Source organism: Parus major, chromosome 3 (assembly GCF_001522545.3).
Source record: "Parus major isolate Abel chromosome 3, Parus_major1.1, whole genome shotgun sequence".
Taxonomy (NCBI): domain Eukaryota; kingdom Metazoa; phylum Chordata; class Aves; order Passeriformes; family Paridae; genus Parus; species Parus major.
In genome coordinates, this window is record NC_031770.1 from 62,614,900 (window position 1) to 62,635,215 (window position 20,316).

General features: G+C 38.5%; 1 protein-coding gene across 1 annotated transcript in view; it reads right to left on the minus strand.

The window, feature by feature from the left end:
* Positions 1–20,316, minus strand: part of CLVS2 (clavesin 2) — a 55,474-nt gene that overhangs the window by 10,595 nt on the left and 24,563 nt on the right. Inside the window, exons 3-4 of the mRNA XM_015623177.2 lie at positions 5,153–5,263; positions 2,449–2,669 (exon numbers count right to left, since the gene is read on the minus strand). Coding sequence (XP_015478663.1) covers positions 2,449–2,669; positions 5,153–5,263 — 332 coding nt within the window. The remainder of the gene's footprint in view (positions 1–2,448; positions 2,670–5,152; positions 5,264–20,316) is intronic.

A 20,316-nucleotide genomic window follows, 5' to 3' on the forward strand; every position in this document is an offset into this window, starting at 1 on the left:
GAGGTCTGGAGGAGTGTCAGTGGTTCACACTGGGGACAACAAATAAGTAAGAAAGAGATTAATTCTCTGTAGGATTTTGGTTTTAAAAGGACATTCAGGATAGTAAACTAATTTTAAAATGGAAAACCAAATTAAACAAGAAAATTGTTGGAGATCTGCCAGACGCTTGTGAAACTTGTTCTAAGACAAGCACTTTTCATTGTCTTAGTCATGATTTTTATATGTTAAAAATCTTCTGCACTAATATATCCTACTGACTGTGGGTTAAAACTGAAACAACCATCAGTTGCTGAAACCAAATTAAATTTAATTTTTAATTAAATAGAGTTTATCTTTTTATCTTAACTTTTCTATTTATGTTCTAACAGAATCTGTGTGCTTAATACACTGAAGGCTTGGGGCTTTCTGTCAGTCTTAGTACTAGCCACAGTAAGTCTATTTAGCACTTTTTATGTCCAGCAGCAGGGAACAAGGATTCCAGCAGATGCTGGAGGCATTCTAACTGAGAAAGCATGCATAGAAGGTGAAGAAACTTTAGCATAATATTATATAGATAAAGATTTCAACATGTTTATTTTCTGTACTAGGTCTCCTACTTTGTTAGATCACCCAGACTGAAAGAATGTCAATTTGAAGCTTACACTGAAGCGTAATAGTGTATGAAAAGAGTTTTCAAGAACAAGTTAAATGAAAATAAAAATTAATTGAGAAAAAATTAAGAATCTGGTCAACTCTTTTCCACTCACTACTTTTCCACTTAATAATATGCTTGCCCAGGACAATCTGGAACACTCTGCTCCAAACAGGCAGCTCCAAAAGGACTTGTCACAGGCCTTCTCATATTCTTTGTTGCACCCTTGGATGAAGTTACTTACTCTCACACCATCATTTTGCAGCAGGACTTCTGCATTTCAGTTCCTTAATTCCATCCTTCTGTCTAAGACAGCTTCTCTAGTGTCTCATAATGCTTGTATTGCATGCAAATCATATAAAAGTGTATTTCTCACCTTTTCCCTCCCCTGCGTCTTTTTCTCAGTCACATTTATTATGTTAGTTACACAATTCTAGCTTCATATATATGGGCACTGGGGATTTGGGAGGTTCTGGGAATTTATGGCCAAAACTCCCTCCCTCACTGGGAATTTGAGACCAGGTTTGCAACTATTCCAGCATCCCTGTTATACAGTTTCAGAACCCTTTTTAACTTCTTATCCTAGCTCATTTCTATTCAGTTTCTTGCTATTTCCCACTTTCAATAGAGTGGAGGTTTTTTCAACACAAAATCCTTAAACTTTACTGCTTTTTTCTTTTTTATTTCCTATAGCAATCATATGTTGTCTTCTGTTTCCATAAAAACATCTCCCTTTTAAACCACATCGTCCTTCCCAGTCTAGGCAACATTTTCCAGCCAATATCATCTTCCTGGCTGAGAAATCTGGAAATATTTTATCTTGTTTGATCTGTTTCCAGAGTTTCTTTCCCTTTTGCATCACATGCTGTCTCCTGAAACTGGGTTCCCAGCCTAGCATATCCTAACTTATTTTTAATGACTTGATTTATTGGTTTCTGTCTTATTTGTTCTTTTTTGATCCAATGCTAGGCCTGCCCCTTATGAGCTGCACTTTGACTTTTGCTGCCCTTTCTTCTGCCCTTTCTGCTACCTTTTCTATCTCAGTTGTAATGTTTACCCTTTTTCCTCCTACTGCCTTGGCAAGCTTGGATCAGATTCACCCCTTCCAAGTTAATGACCTCACTGCTTCCACAGTTACTGGAGTTACTGGAGAGGTAACTAAGCTCTTCCTGTACTTTATTCTGAATGGTAAAATGCAGCAAGAAATTACACTGTACCTCCTCAAAGAGAAGAATATCAGAATGCCAGGATGTTTACCAGACTTGAGTATAACAACTGGCACTAATTTTGGTCCTGGTTTTCCTCATATTTTGTTAGGCATGGAGTCACTGTGACTGATGGTTCAGATGCTGTAAATGTCCTGGCACCTATAGGCTGATGGGTACCAGGCAGTGGGCTATGAGATGGAGGAAGATAAGAGCTAACATCACCACCCAGAAAGATAATTGGCCCAAATTTACCCTCTGCACAGAGGCTCACTCCAGCTAGCACTGTTTCTCTAATAAGTGCTGTAGGCTGAGCTGAGATAGCTTATTCCAAAGACAGCGCTGTGTACACAACTTACATGGCACCACAGAAATAATCAGCTGTACTGAGTTCACAACTCACATGGGTAATAATCAAGGCCATGATCTCTCAACAACACTGATCTTTTTAGGAAAGGGGGAAAAAAACCAAGTGTCTTCCTATATAATAGAAACTATGTAGGAATTTCCTGTAGCTACCTATAAGTGAACTACCTACAGCTTCATAAAGAAGGAAGAAGGCAAATTTTAACCTTATGGCAATACTAGAAGACAACAGTACCTTTAACTCACCTTTTCATGGATTTGGGAGAGAGGTCCTTTTCTATATCCTTTGCAGGAGTGTTGTAGGAGTCCGCATTGCATTCACTGTCGTCATCGTATTCATGGTCAAGCAGTGTTCTCGCCCACGTCCCCATGTCATAGGGGGGCAACATTCCTCCAAACTCTGAAGGCAGGATCTCAGGGTGTATGAGTTGATGCAGGCTGTTGAGGTTGTTACCATGCAGGAATATCTGTATGTACACATGCAGGTAAAACACAGGGCTATCATCAAAAAACATCAAAGCCCAAATGACATCATCATTGTTAAGAGGATATTGTACAACTTAAGCATTCTGGTTGTGTTGGGCTAACAGAGGTGCAGAGGAAGGCACACATCACCTCTGCCTTAAGCACGGTCATACCATGTTCATAAATCTCCAAAGTGATTAAAGCATAAATAACTTAAAATGTTTGCAGGGAAAGGGACTTAGTGAGGGTAAGAACTGGTGTCTGGTATCTAGATGGACAGAATATTAGATCGATAAATTGCCTTGTTAATCTCTTGTCAATTGCTCTCCCTAATTCTGTGATTTAAGTTAATAAATTAAGATTATAATAAATAAATAAAAATAATATGAGCCATATACAACAAGGAATATATATTGACTTTCAGCATGCAGCCATGAGTCCTATAAATAAGATATATTGTGCAGAGTAATGGTAACAGTGCTGAAAAACTTTTCTTCCTTAATCTAGTCATACCAGTAACTGCTATTTATACTTGACAATAAATGAAGAAAGTAATAACAGTAAAATAATCCCTTGTGACAACACTGAGGGAATAGCTGATGGACTATTTGATATTTTCCATCAATGTTTTGGTAGACTGATATTCATATATACTTTATATTTATATATCTATATATTAGTTTGACATGACATGAATACTTGTATTTATGTTTAACTTTAGTGCTTCCCCTCAGAGATCCTTCATAGTCCACTTCACCTTGCAGGGACTCCTCTGGGCATCTATACCCTTAGTATGACTTATAAGAGTTAAATTCAAGAGGCTGAAAGACAAAGACCAAATATATGCTTGTCTTTTATTGCTTACTTCAGACCACCTTCCGGTCAGCTGTAGACCCAGGAAAGTTAATATGACTGTGCAAAACTAGTGATTTTCTTCCATCTCAGAAAGGAATTTATCCTTTTGCAAAAGAAAGTTTATTAGTGGTGAAAGTTATTTGCTTTATAGTGCTTTCACAGCTAAGTGTTTCGTTTCTTACCAATTGTTTTTATAAATGCCTAGTACTGCATTTATCTGAATGTAAGTATCAGCTGCAAATATACATGACAAATTGAAAAAAATCATATTTCAGGACAAAAACAACAGCTAAAAATCTAAAGAGAATTCTTTTGGGTTTGGAGCTTTTTTTCCCTATTGTTTGTTCTGCATCTAATAATTTTTTTTTTAAAGCTAATTTTAAGCTTTATGTGCTGGTCATAACTTTCACATTTTGACACTATATTTACAAGTGTAAATCAATATTTAACCACCTAACTACTTTTTATAGGTATTTGGTATTGACAAAAAACGGTTGTAAAAAGTCAGCATTTCTGCAAATATATGCCATTGATTCAGGTGTCTAAACAAAAATTTAGATGCTAGCTGATAAGCCTCTATGTTCAACTGCCTTGTCACTTATTTTTAATGCTGTAACACTCCTATGAGCTGCACTTTACTCCCTAGTTCTGCATATGCAGCACTTGAGTTGAAAAGGCCTCAGACATATCTGGCACTACGATGTTCTTTGCAGAAGCTGCAGTCAACAGAGTGCAACTGAATCCTGCAAAATGGGGCTTTATTTGCATATTTATAACAGATATTACATAAAAGGCTTTGTGATCTATAGTTCAAAAATCAGTAAATACCAGAGGCCTCTCAAGCATAACCTGTCAGTAAAAACCAGCTCAACACCAAGGATCATTGTGGCCTTGCAGAGTGTGTTTGAGGAGAAAAAATAGAGAGCTGCTTAGGGAGCTGATTCCATAAAAAAAAATAATCACGTTCTTTGTACTGCCCCTCTACATGATGTTGATTGTGTTTTCCTGGATGACAAAGTTCCTGTTACAGAAATAATACCATTCTGTATGCTATCACCACCAAGCTCTAATTTAATTGCACTGGTGCAAATGGTACAAATTCAGCAACATCTCAGAGGTTGCTCATGCTTATGCACAGATGCATGCACACAAATTCCCTTCTATTGGCTTTCATTCAAATTAGTATTTGCAAACTAATACTACTAGAGCCAGCTGGGTATTTTAGCTCATGGTAATGTCAAGGAAATCAGACTAGGATAGGACTTTGTAACAGTCACTAACTTTGTTTTTAAAAGAAAGAAAAAAATATTTTTTACAGAAATTAAACAGACCAGAATTGAATACAATCTTAATAGAAACTATAATGTTGGCAATATTTTTTTATATATCAACCCCAGGAGCAAGCATATGCTTACATTTGAAAATATATTTAAGTGCACTGCTTGACTGTGTCCTTAAAGGATAATGTTCTAAAGTTTCTTAAACAGTTGAAGGTACCCTTTAAAACACAGATATATTTAAACATTTCCACCAATAGCAAGCTGCTATCTCATGTTAATCTACTTTATTAGAGTATGATGCATCTGCTGATGACAACAGCCAGGAAACAGGCAATTAAAAAGAAGAATACCCTTTTTCGTGTCTTCTCCTTTAGAAAGGGCCGGATAACTGTGTAGAGAGCATGGATATACCACGGCTGATTGACAAAATGTATTCCTCCAAACCGAGCTGGAAAGCTGTCCTGTGTGTCACAAAACAAATATATTTCATTTCAGCCAATTCTTAACACATGTTGCACATGCATCAAATAGCGTTTTGTTGTTTTTTCCCCAGAATGCCTTCATTGTAATAATAAACCTTTAACAAGAAGAAAGATCATTCAAAACTGTGTCCTCTCAGCTGAGTTCCAGCATTCCACACCAAGAAGCAACACACCTTGTGTGGAGGAAGTGCACTGTGATAGCTTTGCTATTCAAATAAAGGCAGAGCATTTCTAACCTTCAGAAATGTTTTAAACATTTATGATTTGCTCATAATCCATCCATGCAATATATTTTTCTCTTTTTCACTTCTATGGATTTTATTCATTTTTAATAGTAACAATCTCAACTCTCCCAGTGTCATTGAAGAGCACTAAAAATGTCCCTCGTCTCCACCTTAAAAAGAAAGTGTAAATCTAAACTACTATTCAAAATGTCTCCAATATTATCCATATTTCATAAAACTGAGACTGCATTAAATATTATGCATGAACCGTTATGCAATATCCATGACAGTAATTCTTGTCACATAGTCAGAGGCCTTCTGGGAACTTAAATGTAAGGACAGCATATCTGTATTGAAGCAATGGCTTTTCTTTTTTACTTGCTGAAAATCACAAGGGGCAGATAACTCACTAGGAAAAGATTCTGATATGCATTTTCAGTTTCTAAGGCAAGAGAATATGCCAGAGGGTTCGGCAGTTTGAGGAGGGCAGCCACTCTGTCCTGGAATACAATTGCCAAATTCCTTGTGTTGTCCTCATTTTGTCTTTGCAAACAATGCAATAAGGCAGGTCCTACATTTCCTAGGGTTGCACCATTGAGGAAGGAGGAAAGAGATGCAAACAAGTGCAGTTGATGCACATACTCTTTTGTTTTCATGGCTTATGTCAGAACCTTCTCAGTGAAGGACCTTCTCTTAGTTACACAGATGTACTAAATTAATGTTTTTGAAGCTTAATTCAACAGGTGACACAGCATAGGCAGCCATGGTAGTCACTCAGATCAAAACCAGGTTCATCACAGCAGCAGCTCCCATTTGACCATACAGGTAACAAACCAGGACATCCTTTCCAGCTACATCTCCTCCTCTTCCTCCTCTCTTCCTCCACCTATGTGGATGCAATAAAGGCAACTTTAGGTCTGTGCCACTGGGATCAAAAGCTCAAAAGGAGGCAATCAAACAGTCTGACATGATGCTTTGTGCAAATAAACCTATTCTGCCTCCTTTGGAGACAAGAGAGGAGGCCCTACAGAAGCACCCAGCAGCCTTGACGTAACCTGCAAAGCACCACTTGAAGCATATGGTCATATGCGTACACCAACAAAATGCCCATGAGAAAAAATTATAAATTATTCCAGCCAATCAAGAACTGTCACAAAAGGAAGGCAGAAACTGCAGGAAGGAAATCTTTCATTAAATATTTCCAGGTAGGAATAGACTTTGAAAAAGTGCAACTGCCAGCACATCCACAGTACCTCTTCAGTTCTGTAAATGTGTTTAGACCTGTGGGAATAATGAAGTACAAATCACTTACTCCTCTCCAAGGATCCATTCACATCCTGTCAGGCATGCCTAACCCAGGGGCTCTTTACAGCCAGGTACCTCTTGCCTTCACATGGTAAGAACTTGCTGGATTTCCCATCAAGGAGGCAGTACCTTGACAATAATTTACAGGGAGGATGGCAACCACAACACTCACCACTCACGTCTGGCTGGCCAGAGCACGACAGTCAATGCAATCAATGGTCTGTTTTGCAGCTTTTTTTCCAGAAACTTTTGATTAACAGCAGGTTTGAAAGAAAACAATCCTATTGAAAGACCGCTGCAGAAGCCTCATTCTGCTAAATGCCCAATTCCTGTCAGCACTAACAAAATGTCAGACAGGATGGTTGATAATTTGACACATAATTCACCCTGTTGTGTACTGTAAATCTCCGAACACCATTCTGAGGACACAGCTATGATGTGCAAAAGGTAGTAAATTATGTTTGTATCATAGTGATCCAACAAATCCATTAGGAAGGATAAATCACCGAATGACACCTTAACCTTTAGTTACAGGAGATACAATTAATCTACAGACAGTTGTGTTTATTTGGATTACCACTGCTTGTTCTCCAGCAAAGAGTGCTCCATGCTGCATACCATGCACAAAAAAGCACATACTTAAAGCTGCAGAAATCTCAGCAGAGCTGAGAGTCACACAGAAACTGAGGACAATTTGTGAATAAGATGATCTCAATAGGCAAACTGACATGTACGAACACAGATTCAGAGCAGAGTACCAAAGGCATTTATATTCTAATGTGGCCTCAGAATGCTCTGTATCTTTTTAAAGATATAAAATTTCCAGCAGACAAAAGGATTATCCTTAAGAAGTACCAATTTGACACGTCTGCTATCTTCTCCTGTATCTTGGAAACCATTTACAAGGAGGATCACAAATATATGTGGAATGACCCTCAAACAGAAGATGCCACTTGAAGGTGAAAGCCAGTTTGTTTCAGTGTTTCCCAGAAATTCCAAAGGCATTTTCTGGAACTAAAGAAGATGGGTATTCATCAGTCTCTGTGACTGAACTGTGGTGCCCAGATTCAGAAGGACTACCTAAGGTGTAATTAGGACCCCCAAAAATTTGTGCCAAAAAAGAGAAAGGGTGATTTGGTCAGAATGATCCTGCATTGTACACAGTGCTTAGACCAGTATTCAAAAGCTCCTGAAAGTAGATCCAAAAGCAAATCTCAAAAGCACCTTCTGAAAAAATAAAAAAGCAGAATAAGCAACTACATCTGCTGGAGAAACAGGTGTCAGAAGGTTGTCTTGCTCTTCTCAGATGTACCTGATTTCCACAGGGGGATTTGCCAGACAGATGGTCATCCTACACAAACAGCAGGTAGGAATTTCTTTCAAATCACTGATTCCTCTGGGGTTTTATGCAGATTAGGTTACAAGCACAGTGGCAGTCACAACTGCTTCTGCAGACATACTGCACTTCAACAGATGAGCCTGTAACCCATGAATCACATGAATTCTAAGTAAAAGGAATCTCTTGTCAGAAAACTGTAAGAAATGGAGATCAGCTGTAAAGTGAGCTGTGCTTCTGACTGAAAAAGCAATGAGTCTGATGGGGTATTACCAAATTGAAAAAAAGAACTAATTACATATACACAGTGGGTGGCTTTTTCTTCACGTTCACTGTAACCTCAGAACATAACTTTTGCCTGTCTCTGATGAGCACAATTTGTGACATGGCCATGCCATAGACACAGACAAGCAGGCAGCTACTATCAGAGACCACAGGCCCCATGATATGAGGCTTGCAAGTGACAAAATTAACAGTAGGCTGCCGAGGAAGAGGCATGATCCTACCCTACTGTCTGCAGCACTGGGGGACTGCCAGTGCACCGACAGCAGCACAGAATGATCCCTCTCTGGGTTTCCATCTCTTGTGAAATGGTTCTGTGGACTCACAACACAGCAATTTTAACCTCTGTAGACTCAAAAAACAGCAATTTGAACCTCTCTGCCAAACATAATTTATACAAACTTTCTTTACAAGCTTTCTCTCCAAGGACCCAGCTGCTGTTGCCTGCTACCACCCTTGGCACATACTAAGAAGCCAGGTTTCCAGACACCACACTCCACCCTGTGCTGGGCTCGGCCATCACCTGAGCCAGCTCTCAGGGTTTCAGAGTCCCCTGCTCCACTTTGGCCAGCAGCAACTCCTACAGCACAGGCAGTAACAGCAAAACCAGCATATGTCATTTTCAACAGCACTTACGAGAGGAAAGTGACAACTTCCTACTGAAAACCAGTGTGAGTCTTCTTAATGGTGTCAGGACTGTTATCATATCATAAAAATGACCCATATTTTTATCTTTACCAAATGTAAAAAGTTAAAGAACTTCTTAAAGGCCACAGCATTCTTCACTCCTTGAGCATTGTGTTTACATTTAAATCTCTAAAGTCTACTCTTAATGAAGCAGCCCTCCTGGCTGAACTCAGTACTGTAATCAAATTTGTTTGCACAGCTTTTAGAAATGTAGTCTTAGAAACTGCTGAGACCACTGTGTGCCCAAAGGTGCTTTGGCAGCCCATTGTCATCAGAGCCTTGAAAGCATGCTGCTCATCGACAGCAAACAGACTGTCTGGACACACCTTGCCACATATTAACACTGAGACAGTGCTTGGGCTTGTGTGCTCTGGGGTTATTTTTGAGGGTTTTCTGACTTTATGTGCAGTGAAACTGTTTTTGTGGACAGTCAAGAGACATCCTTCAAAGGACAGTCTAGACAAACACAATGAATACACTCACACCCTTTATTTAAGGCTGCACTCGGGTGCTCTGGTGAATTTAGGCTATAGCATCTGCAGATAAGAGGTTACAAAATCAAAACTAAAACAGCTGTATCTTCATAACAAAAACTGCAAGTTCAAAGAAAGCATACAAAACTGTTAATATCTTAACTGTGACTTAAGACCTATTCCTGAAGAGAGCACATTAGCCCTCCTTTAGGTTTTCTGAAAAGGCAAGCACTTCCGGGAGAAAAAAAAAGAATTATGATGATGAACAAAAATAGTTTCTTTATAATGGAAAGCGACACTATAAAAAAACAAACATTCTGTCTGCTACAAAATGCATCACAACTAAACTTAATTTTTAGCATGTTAAAGAGAAGATTGTGGAAACTCATGGAAAGAAAAAGGCTCTGACTAGAAGGAAGAGTTCACATCCTTAGTACTCAAGAGCTGAGCTACCAGAGGAACCATGAGTCACTGCCATCTACATCAGGAAAGGACACCCATCTTGCTACCAAATTGTCACTTTCACTGAAGGTAGGAAAGAACAAGGAATTCCTAATGCCAACCTTCCTGCCAGCATCCATCCATGACATGAGTACTTCCAATACCTCAAAATGAACAAACCTTTATGTCAAGATCACCTATGTGCAAGACATGACTGGAACCAATGGTGAGGACTGGATGATTCAGAGACTGGAAAGTTAATCTTTGGCATCTAAAAGAATTTGGGTTGGATTTTTTTAAGGAACAGAGGCTAAACACACTAGGGAGAATAAATAACAGGTGAGGAAAGAGTCTTTCAAAACAAAGGACAATGTTGACACTGAAACAGAGGGGAGAAAACTGACCAGGAACACAACCAGACTGGAAGCTGGTAGACAGCTTTGAATAGCCAAACATGCAACAAGACTGGCAGGGAATAAGCACCCTAACTCATTTTGATAAAATTATGAAATTCTGAAGAAGCTAAGCTTCAGGTTGTCAAACAACAGGAGACTTTCCCTCTGTACCTCTCTGTTAAGGCTCTGCAAGTTTCAGATCCAAAAAATAAGTCTTGGGTGGTGCAATTTTGCTTGATGCCTGGAACAGCTGCACTTGTGATTTCTCTCTGTAAGACTAAAATGTTGTTCTCTCCAAGTCTGAGCTTTTCATTTTTATTATACAATGTTGAGCCATTTCTAAGACAAATAAAAAGTGCCCAAATAAATTTTTGTTACTGTGTTCAACCAAAAGCACAGTACCTAAAGGCAAATTAACATCATTCAGTGACATTCCTACAAAATAAGATTTAATTATCTAGAACTGTATGTTGTCATTTTGCTAAGAAGCTTCCAGTGAATTTGACTTTTGGCAGTCCTTTCAATTTCTATTAGTCATTTTATCTTACAGCTCATATAGAACTATGATAAGTTGAATGAAATGAGAAGGGAGATGGTATCTATCCAGTGAGAATATTGTTTTTTTTTACTGAAGTATCTGTTTTAATTTCAAGTAGTCTTTTTCATTTTAATTTGCTACTAATAAAAATTATATTGTTTAAATTAATTAGGTGGGATTTAAAAGTCATTTGACCATATGTGTCTGCATGTTTATATATAAATATAATAAAATTTAAAACCTACATAGATTTCGTGCTTTCACTGTTTGGATAAAGGGATTATATCATTCTCAATTTTTAATTAGGTGGACTTGATAAAGAAAGTATTTTGTGTAAAACCTTCATTTTAAGTTGAAATTACTTTATTTCTTTGCAAATTAACTTCAATAGGTTTTGACTTTTTTTTTTAAGTTTTAATCAGAAATTGTGAAATTATTTTCAAAATTTTTCTTCCTTTTGATGGGGACTTGTGGTATTGAACATTGGTGCTTAGCCTATTTGTTTGGCTTAAAACTTGAAAATGGAGGCTTTAATTTTAAAGAAATGGAAAATGCTGATTTTCAAAGACAATACTGTTCTCAACTATCAGCACTGCCTCTTTTTTTAATTTCTAAGACTTCATTTGAAATGTAAGACATTAAAAAGGGGGAAAGGATCCCAAAAGATTTTACAGCCTGATGCTATTTTCCAAATCAGCACAGCCAGAAAAATAGTAAGAACGAGGGTAGAAATAGGTTCTTCTGTTCTGTTTTCTACCCTGTGATGAAGATCATTCTTTACAATAGACAATTATTAGATAGTGATTTCTTCTACAGAAATTCCCATGGGGGAAAAAAACGTCTGTTTTCCAGGCAGCTTGTGAATGTCTTATTAGATTAAGATTACAGACAAAGAAAAAAAACCACTACACTGCAAACTGTTGTGCATAAATACAGTAGCAATACTTTCATAATACTGGTGGAATAAAAATAATGTGGAAAATTACTGTTCATAAAGGATTCCATACTCTAGCTCCTGAAGGCAGAAGTCTTTGGCCAGGGACTGCATAGTAAGAGCTGAAATGCCACACCAGCATCTCAGCTTGTACCGCCCTCGTCCTGAAGCCACCCTCTTTTTGTGAGTGAGACTGTCCAAACAGCCCCTGGTCTCTGCCAAACTGCTGACCACAGGATTACTGTCAAGATGCTTTTCATCATGCAGAAAACTTCCCACAGGCCTGAGATCATTTCACAGAGACGCATTAATAGCTATCAGATACCACCCCCTTCCTTGTATCTGACCACTTCCAAATATGAGTAGGTTAAACAGCACCTGTGAATGAAGGAATATTTTAGGATAATGTTAAGATGAGGATTGAAAGAAACAAAGCAAGGCAGAAACCACAGAAATAACATCAAAGTGAGGAGCAGAGGAGATTAAATAAAAAAAAGGATTTCAGGGAGAGATATCAAGATACTACTACGATGCACAAAAGAAAAACATTCACCTTGCTCCCTCTCTAGCCTCTTTTCAAAATTTCCACAGGAAGGTTGGGAAAGATAAATATAAAGTATTCCTGCATGGAGGACCCATGTTTTACAGTTACATGTCAAGACTGATTTTGCAGACCTAAACTCAAACAGGGTAAATAAATACCAAATCTTGTATCTTCCATGTAATTTTGTATATAATTCCAGCTGACAATCTCCTAAAACCAGACCGAGCCTAAGGATTTTCAGTTCAGGATTGCCTTCTGTCAAAATTTGCAAGAAACTAATCTGAACCTGTCCAGGCAATGGGATGCACAGGTCTGCAGATGGATGAGGTGAAGAAAGATCCTGCAGAGAGGGGAAAAATGCATGTTTTCAAATAGCACAGCATAGCTATCCAGTGCCAGGAGGTTACTGAGTTGAAAGATACCATTTCTCCTACCATAATATTCACTCTTTCTCCCCTGGAAATGGAGAACTTCTAAATTGGTGTCTACAATTTTATCATTCAAAGCTCCTCCAAAAATGCAACTCTCAGTTTCAGACAAGATGCATTAAAATTGGATTAGCCCTTTGTAAGTTTCAATTTACAACAATACAATAAACTGAAAACTATAGTGTTTCAAGAGTCATTTTATAAGCCACGTGTTTCTTCATACTATGAGGAATCAATCTCCATCACTGCAGTAAGTACTATGAGCCGCAATCATTTTAGCCCTCTAATTTTAATCTGTCACTCCATGCAAATGACAGTCCTGAGATTTGAACTGAACTGTAAAATTGGAGCGATAGTGACTTAAGAAAAATCAGCTGAGGACAGCTACTGAGATCTAGAATGCAGCATAATTAAGCTTTAAATTACTGAGGAAATTGAATACTGACTTGAGATCCATTAATAAGTATTATATTTTATTAAGAGTAGAGGTATCATGAACTGTGCAGCATACATAGTTTCAAGAGGTCAGTTCCCCAAAGGACAAATCTATTTCCAAAAAGTGTTCAAGTATCTTTGTCATAGTACAGAAAGAAGATTTATTTCAACCTTTCAGCTTTAAAGAAAGCATTAGTCTGAGCTGCTCAGCTACACTTTGTCATTACAAAGGTGCTTGAAAAGGTATGACTTCCCACATGCTAGGTCCACTTCAGCTTCCCTCTTCTTCTGCACTCCTGAATGACTGCTGGGGGTACACACTGGTACCTGGGAATTTCAATATTGTTTGAGGGAGAACTTGCATTCAAGTTATTACTCTAGAGGTCCCTAAATCACTGCTGTTGAACTCTAACTTCAGACATCAACCCCCTGTCTTTGTAAAGCCATATAAGCATGGGTGTCTCTGTGCTAGCTTCTATGGAGGAAATCTTCCAGTAAAAATCAGAGATTCACAACAACTGGGAAAATAAACAGTTACATGTTTTACCATACACATCTAGGGCAAGGCTAATGTGTTTGCTGTCCTATCAGGATATGCCAGTAATGAAGAAATGTGATGTAGGAGCTCTCCTAAAAATCACACTTTTGAAAATTCATGTTCAAGGAGTTGGGAGATCAAAACCAGAAATGCAAATGTTTTCTTGCTAAGATAAAAGTGCAAGCCATGTGAATGTATTCTCAGCAAGAGTAAACAACAGTAGCCTCAGTTCACATCACATGGATACCCACAGAGAAAAGAATTCAACTCTGAAACTGTCTGGAATGTGGGGTCCAGCACTGGGATTCTCAGCACAAAGCAGACAGACACATACTGGACACAGTCCAGCAAAGGGCCAGGAGGATGACTCAGGGATTGGAGCACCTCTCATATGGACAGAGACTGAGAGAGCTGGGAATGCCCAGCCTGGAGGAGAGAAAACTCAGGGGAATCTCAGTGATGTATATAAACACCTGAAGGGAGGGTATGAGAATCTGTAGCCAGGCTCTCTCCAGTAGTGCCCATTGATAGGATCAGAGGCCATGGGAACAAACTGAAACACAGAAGGGTCCTTCTGAAGATAAGGAAACCATATAGGAGCACACAGTTCTAAACAACTTAGACACTGATGAAAAATATAAAATCAATGAGGTTAAATAATCTTTTTACCTGGTATTTTTCAAACCACTTACCACAGTTGTGCTATTTTTGAAATTCCTCACCAGCAGAAGTAACCAGTGTCATGACAGACTCCTCAAAGGCAATTAAAAAACAATTTGCTAGTAGATGTTAATATTTACCCTATGCAAGTCAGTCATTCTTGGCCTGGCTGAGGTCACTCATCTTAACAAGTGACTGTCAAAAATGTGCTTGGATTTCTCCACCTAAACAAAGGCTTACCTTACCTGCAAACCCTGACATTTTGAATGACATCACATTCTCTGAACCAGGATTACAGAACATAGCCACTGCCAAGCTGTCTGCACGACACTGAACAAGTTTAGTTTCCAAAGGCTGGGAATGAGCTGCCTGCCCAGTTCTGGCAACCACCAGTGAGCCTGTCTTTTCAGAAATGTCAGAGGGCAACACAGGCAGCTCACAGACCAGGGAAAGTCAGCAACAGTCAAATTAACTCCATTCATTAACAACACCTCTAGGAAAGAAGTTCAATTCCCGTTTTGAAATGGACTATTTGCTGCTCTGCTCTTAGCTCTAGCAACATAACAAAGGGTGGTTGCATATGAAAGTATGTGTTTTTTCTAAATATAGCATTATTTACAAAGATATTGCTTTTGCATAAGTAACATCTTCAGATGTTTATAACTAGACACTGCAAAATGTTTATTGCTCTACTGCTAAAACCTTATTCAAATTGTAGCATCTTAAGTGCAATATAATATACTAGACCAGTGTAACCTACTTTTTACAGAAAGCATAAGAATGCATGCAAAAAGATCCTACTTCCCTCACCTTCCATTCTACTTTTCTGATTTAGCCACTTTCTGATTTGCAGCCCTCTTCTACAGCGTGGCTTAAATTTTCTGCTTTCCTCTACTCCTGTCGCTCCAGTGCTAGTGGTTGATGCTAACCAGAGAATTAAATCCCCAGCACAGGGATGATAGCATGTGGCATGCGTGAGTGGAGACTTAATGGAAGGCAGAGACACCCTGCTGGCTGTCTCTTGCTTCCCATCCACTAGCACCACACGATGCCATGCCGTGCAATCTGGCACATCCACACCATCAGTGCCACGGCCGTGCAGCCGCGTCGCTCATGTCACAGCTTGTGAAGGCCCCTGCTGCGACCACCGTGTGCACCTCCAAAGGAGGCTGAAAATACAAAACTCCTCACTTCAGTGAGAGTATCATTAAACATTAAACCCTAAACAAGCTTCTACCTCCACTTAACTGAACAGCCAAGAGTCAGCAACAGAGGAGAAGCTGAAATAAAATCAGAGCCAATGCTAATATAAGCAGACACGGCCTCTTTCAACCTATCCATTCACAAATGGCTGCTGTTGTTGAGACCATGTCACAAAGCTCTTGCATCTGTACAAAAAAATAGTTTAAGCAAGCAAAATCTTCTGTTAGGTATTAACAGGTGTGGGGTCAGAGCTAGATGCAGATACAGACTCAAAATGTATCACATTGCCTAGACTTAAGACGTCTTCAATTGCCAATGAACAGAACTGCATTGAAATCTAAAAGGAATGTGTCAAAACAGAGAGCATGTGTGTCTGTGTATAAAAATAATTATGCCTCAAAATGGAAAATTAGTATCTTTAAAAAATTATTAACATGGATAATTTGGCAATTTCCAGTAGCCTAATCACTTTAACAGCTTTGACTACTGGCGTAGGACAAAAAAGGCATTTCCTATCTAGGAACCAGAATCAATTCTTTGTGCCCTACTGGTAGATCAATTATGTATTAGAGCTGCTGCTGCTTGACTTTTAATCCACATTAGTTCACAGACCTTAAACAAATTTGATGCTACCATATTAAAAAGGGAAAGCACTGGAATAAGTTATACATAAACAAAAAGGAAAACAGATCAAGCAAGAGACCAATTAATCAGTCAGATGCTGGCAGTGTGGGGACAGGCTGCCTACTGCCAGCACACAGGGAAATAAGAAACACACAGATAAACCATTTAAATTCCCTTAAATGTGATTAAATCCAACCTGGAATAACCGTACAATAATTTTAAACATGTTTCTTTGTTAACCTTAGTTTTGGCAATTCAGACAAAGAAATTTGCTGATGTGCATATATCTTCGTAGTACTATAGACCTATAATAACTGTTCTCATCCTGAATAAACACTTTGAGCCACATTCTGGATATCAGACACCAGCTGTACGCTTAGCCATTTAAAGATCCTGGCTGTGTACTTCCTGAAATAGATAATTTAAAGCAGTACTTCAGTCATCTCTCCCCGTTTTGGAGCCTGGCTGATAAATCTTCACATGTAGCCGAAGCATTAAAAAATCTTCCATTTTCTGAGCCCAAATTCCTGCATCATCGTATCCACTACAGTCTTTCAGCACTAAAATTAAAGGCAGCATGAATATTTAAATGTTCTTTGACAAGAACGCGGCAGCTAAACCTCTGCCAGTATACAAAATGCAAAGGCTACCTTAGAATTTGAGTTCACTGGGTGGAGGGAAGGAAGGTAGATGTAAAAAAAATAAAAAAAAGCAGGGGGGAAATTATCTCAGAATTCTTCCTAGCTATTGCTGTTGCCCTAGGAGCTGTAGTTTGAGTGCTCTAAGCTTCCATTTCCTTACAAAGACACTGTTATTTAGTTGAAATATTTTTTCCTACAGTGCACAACAGTCTCTCCTGGAGAACAGATACAGCCTAGAGGTAAATGGGGTGAGATATCTGAAGGCTCTACTCAATGCTGGAAGCTTTCCCAAAATGAAACACTTCAATTTTGACCCATTTGGTACTTTTCAAATTAAAAAAATCTCTAGAAGGGAGACATTTTACATAAACATTTTCTTTTCGTCATTATGGAACATTTGTGATTCTTCTTAGAAAGGCCTCAGAGTAAATGGTTGTAATGTTTCTGTTTAAATTTTTAGAAGAACTATAGGCTTTTTTTTTTTGTGGATAAGAATGCAGCATCTTAGAGCTATTCTAACAGATTTCATTCTGTTTCTTGCTGTGATCATACATAACACAAGCTTACGCCAGGATAAGAAATTGAATTTCATGCAGATCTGATATGGAGAGTTATGTGATGAAATAAATCACAGACAAGTACAGTCCTGTGTGTCCCAAGACACCCTCAGTATTCAAACAGATTGCTTTGTTATTTTAAGCTGTCACACTGCTGCAAATTTCATCACCCAGTCCTGTGACTGTGACAGACCTCACCTGCAAAGTGAGGCCATGCAGAATGACCTCCAGGTGGAACCCAAAGTGATGGCCAGTGGTTGCTGGCACTTCAGTAACTTGTTCCTCTCCTCCAGCTCAACTCTGCCCCAAAGTTCCAGCACAACTGAACAGTTGGTGTGCTCACTGCAGCTGCCAGCTTTCAGCAGGAAAAAAGTAACAAAGGTTCTTGACCATTTCTGGGGGTATAAAGTTCTGCAGTGCCATTGTAGATGGAGAAGCATTAACCTCAATGACTTGGTCAAATAGCAACTCAAGGAACCTCACTCTGTATATCTAAATCCTCTCTATACTTTCAGTTGACACCAGCATTTTTACAGCAGCATTCAACTGCCTCAAAGTATCATCAAGAGCTGGAAAACACCAGACACGACAACTGATCCAATGTAAGATGTGATCATGTCATCACTACAAATGTTGTAAGAATTTATAGCAAGTGGGCCTGATGAGCTCAACTAACTCTGTGACATTCCAGTCCTGCTACCTCAGCCTGCAGGGGTGACTACAGGCTCAACAAAGATCTCCAAAGCAACGTTCCCCACATACAGCTCACTCGCTTGAACTCACTGTGGACTTGCAATAGTTTGAATGTATTGGGTGTACTCCGTCATTTCTGACTACAGAGACAGGGCTTTCCCTAAGAAAATGTGCCATAAGTACAAAGATACACAAAATAACATTGTACAAAATCCCAAGCAGCACCCAGAAACATTCGTGGAGGAGAAACTCAATTATCTACACTGTGTAACTGTTAAAAGTAAGTTATAGTCAGCATCCCTCTCCCAAAAAGTCTGTAAGGTAAACAGAAATCAGACACCATTTCCAAAATGACCTTTGAATGTACCTATATGCTTAGGTTAACAAGAATAATAAAGGTCAGGACATAGCTACTACAGCAGAAGGGAGCAGCCCTGGGCATGTCTGTTTTATTAGTGCATAGCTATACTCTCTTAGAGATGTTGTCCACTGGCTGCTGCCCATTATAAACCAGCAAGAAACTTAGGGGAACATGAAGCAATTTTAATTTATTATGCCTCATACAAAACAAACATACTCAATTTCAAATGTTAGCTATGGATTTTTTAAATTCTATTCATTACACAGATTAAATCTTTTAAATACCATTAATTAAACAGAGTGGCTACTCAAGCACTATGAAGTCTATTGTGTAAATATATATTAAGGAGTCCCTAGACATGTATTTGTCCACTACAGTGACCTCTACTGAATAGCTTTATTTTTACAAATATTAATATCAAACAAATGCTTCTGTTCATATAATATCTGCTGAAATTTTTATTGTCCGTATTCTGTATAGGTTGAAATGGTGACTAGAAATGCCTGCAAGATACAAACAATTCTCCATACAAAATATGCATCATTATTACCTTCTTAGCCATCAGGTCTTCAGCATCATTCAGTTCCTTTTCAACAGCACTGAGAAATGTACTGTCATTTATATTTAAGGTAAGTTATAATTAATTAGTTAATCAAGTTCTGTCCATATTCCAGTTAATTCAGCAGGTAATTCAAAGGTTTCAACCAAGAACCCTGAGATCATTAATGACATTTGGTAAATAGGGAAAGTGAAGGAGAAGAGCCCAGATCTGAATATCAGTCACAAGTGAAGGACACCCCTCATGAAGAGCTCACTGATCAGAAGATACAATGAGAACATGGAGGGGTTTTGGAGAACCTCAGTCACAGCAACTCAACTATCTCTGAGGAGCTGGACTCTGCATCAGGTGAGAATCAAGTCCAGTCTGATTTATTTGGATAAATCCAAAATAAATAAAATCCACACAGAGGGTTGTAAACGTTGATGATAATAACTACTTCTGATAAAAAGTAATTTACCTGGGCTATGTGATTCTCCTTTTTCAAACAACTTACTGTCTGAAAACAGTTCTCTACTACTCAGTATCTACTGAATGCTTTTTCTACGTAAGAGGGTTCACATGCATATAATAAAAACAACTTATTCCTTATCATCAGTAGGGTGAACAGCAAGACCCCAGTGGGAATAGGAGCTAGATTAACAGACAAGCTGAATTCATAGTAAACAAAAAATGTGAGCAAGACCTTCGAATGGTTTTGCATTTCATAGAGGAAAAAAAAATATTTACAAGCATTTTATACTTTTGAAATAAAATGCTCCCTCATTGTGTTGGTTTTCTTTGGCACTAACATAAATATAGATGTAGATGTATTGTCAAAAAATGAATTACCTTTTCTTCAACACCACTGTTAAACAAGCATTGACAGATTAATATAACTCAGCATCAGTGCAAAGACCTTACGAAGTATATTCCAACAGAGCATAAAGTTTATAAAACAGATGCATTGCTGCATGATCAGCAGGCTGTATATAGTTTTATATAGTCAACACAAGCTATAATTCTTCCATGACCCATACCTATCATACTGGCATGTGCTTCTCAGTACTACACAAAGCAATAACAAGTACAGATGCTATTTACATTCAAACATGTGCACAAGTATTTGCATCACCTACAAGTTCTGCAGATGAAAAGTATTCCCAGCAAGGATCACACTGCATTGCCCTGGACA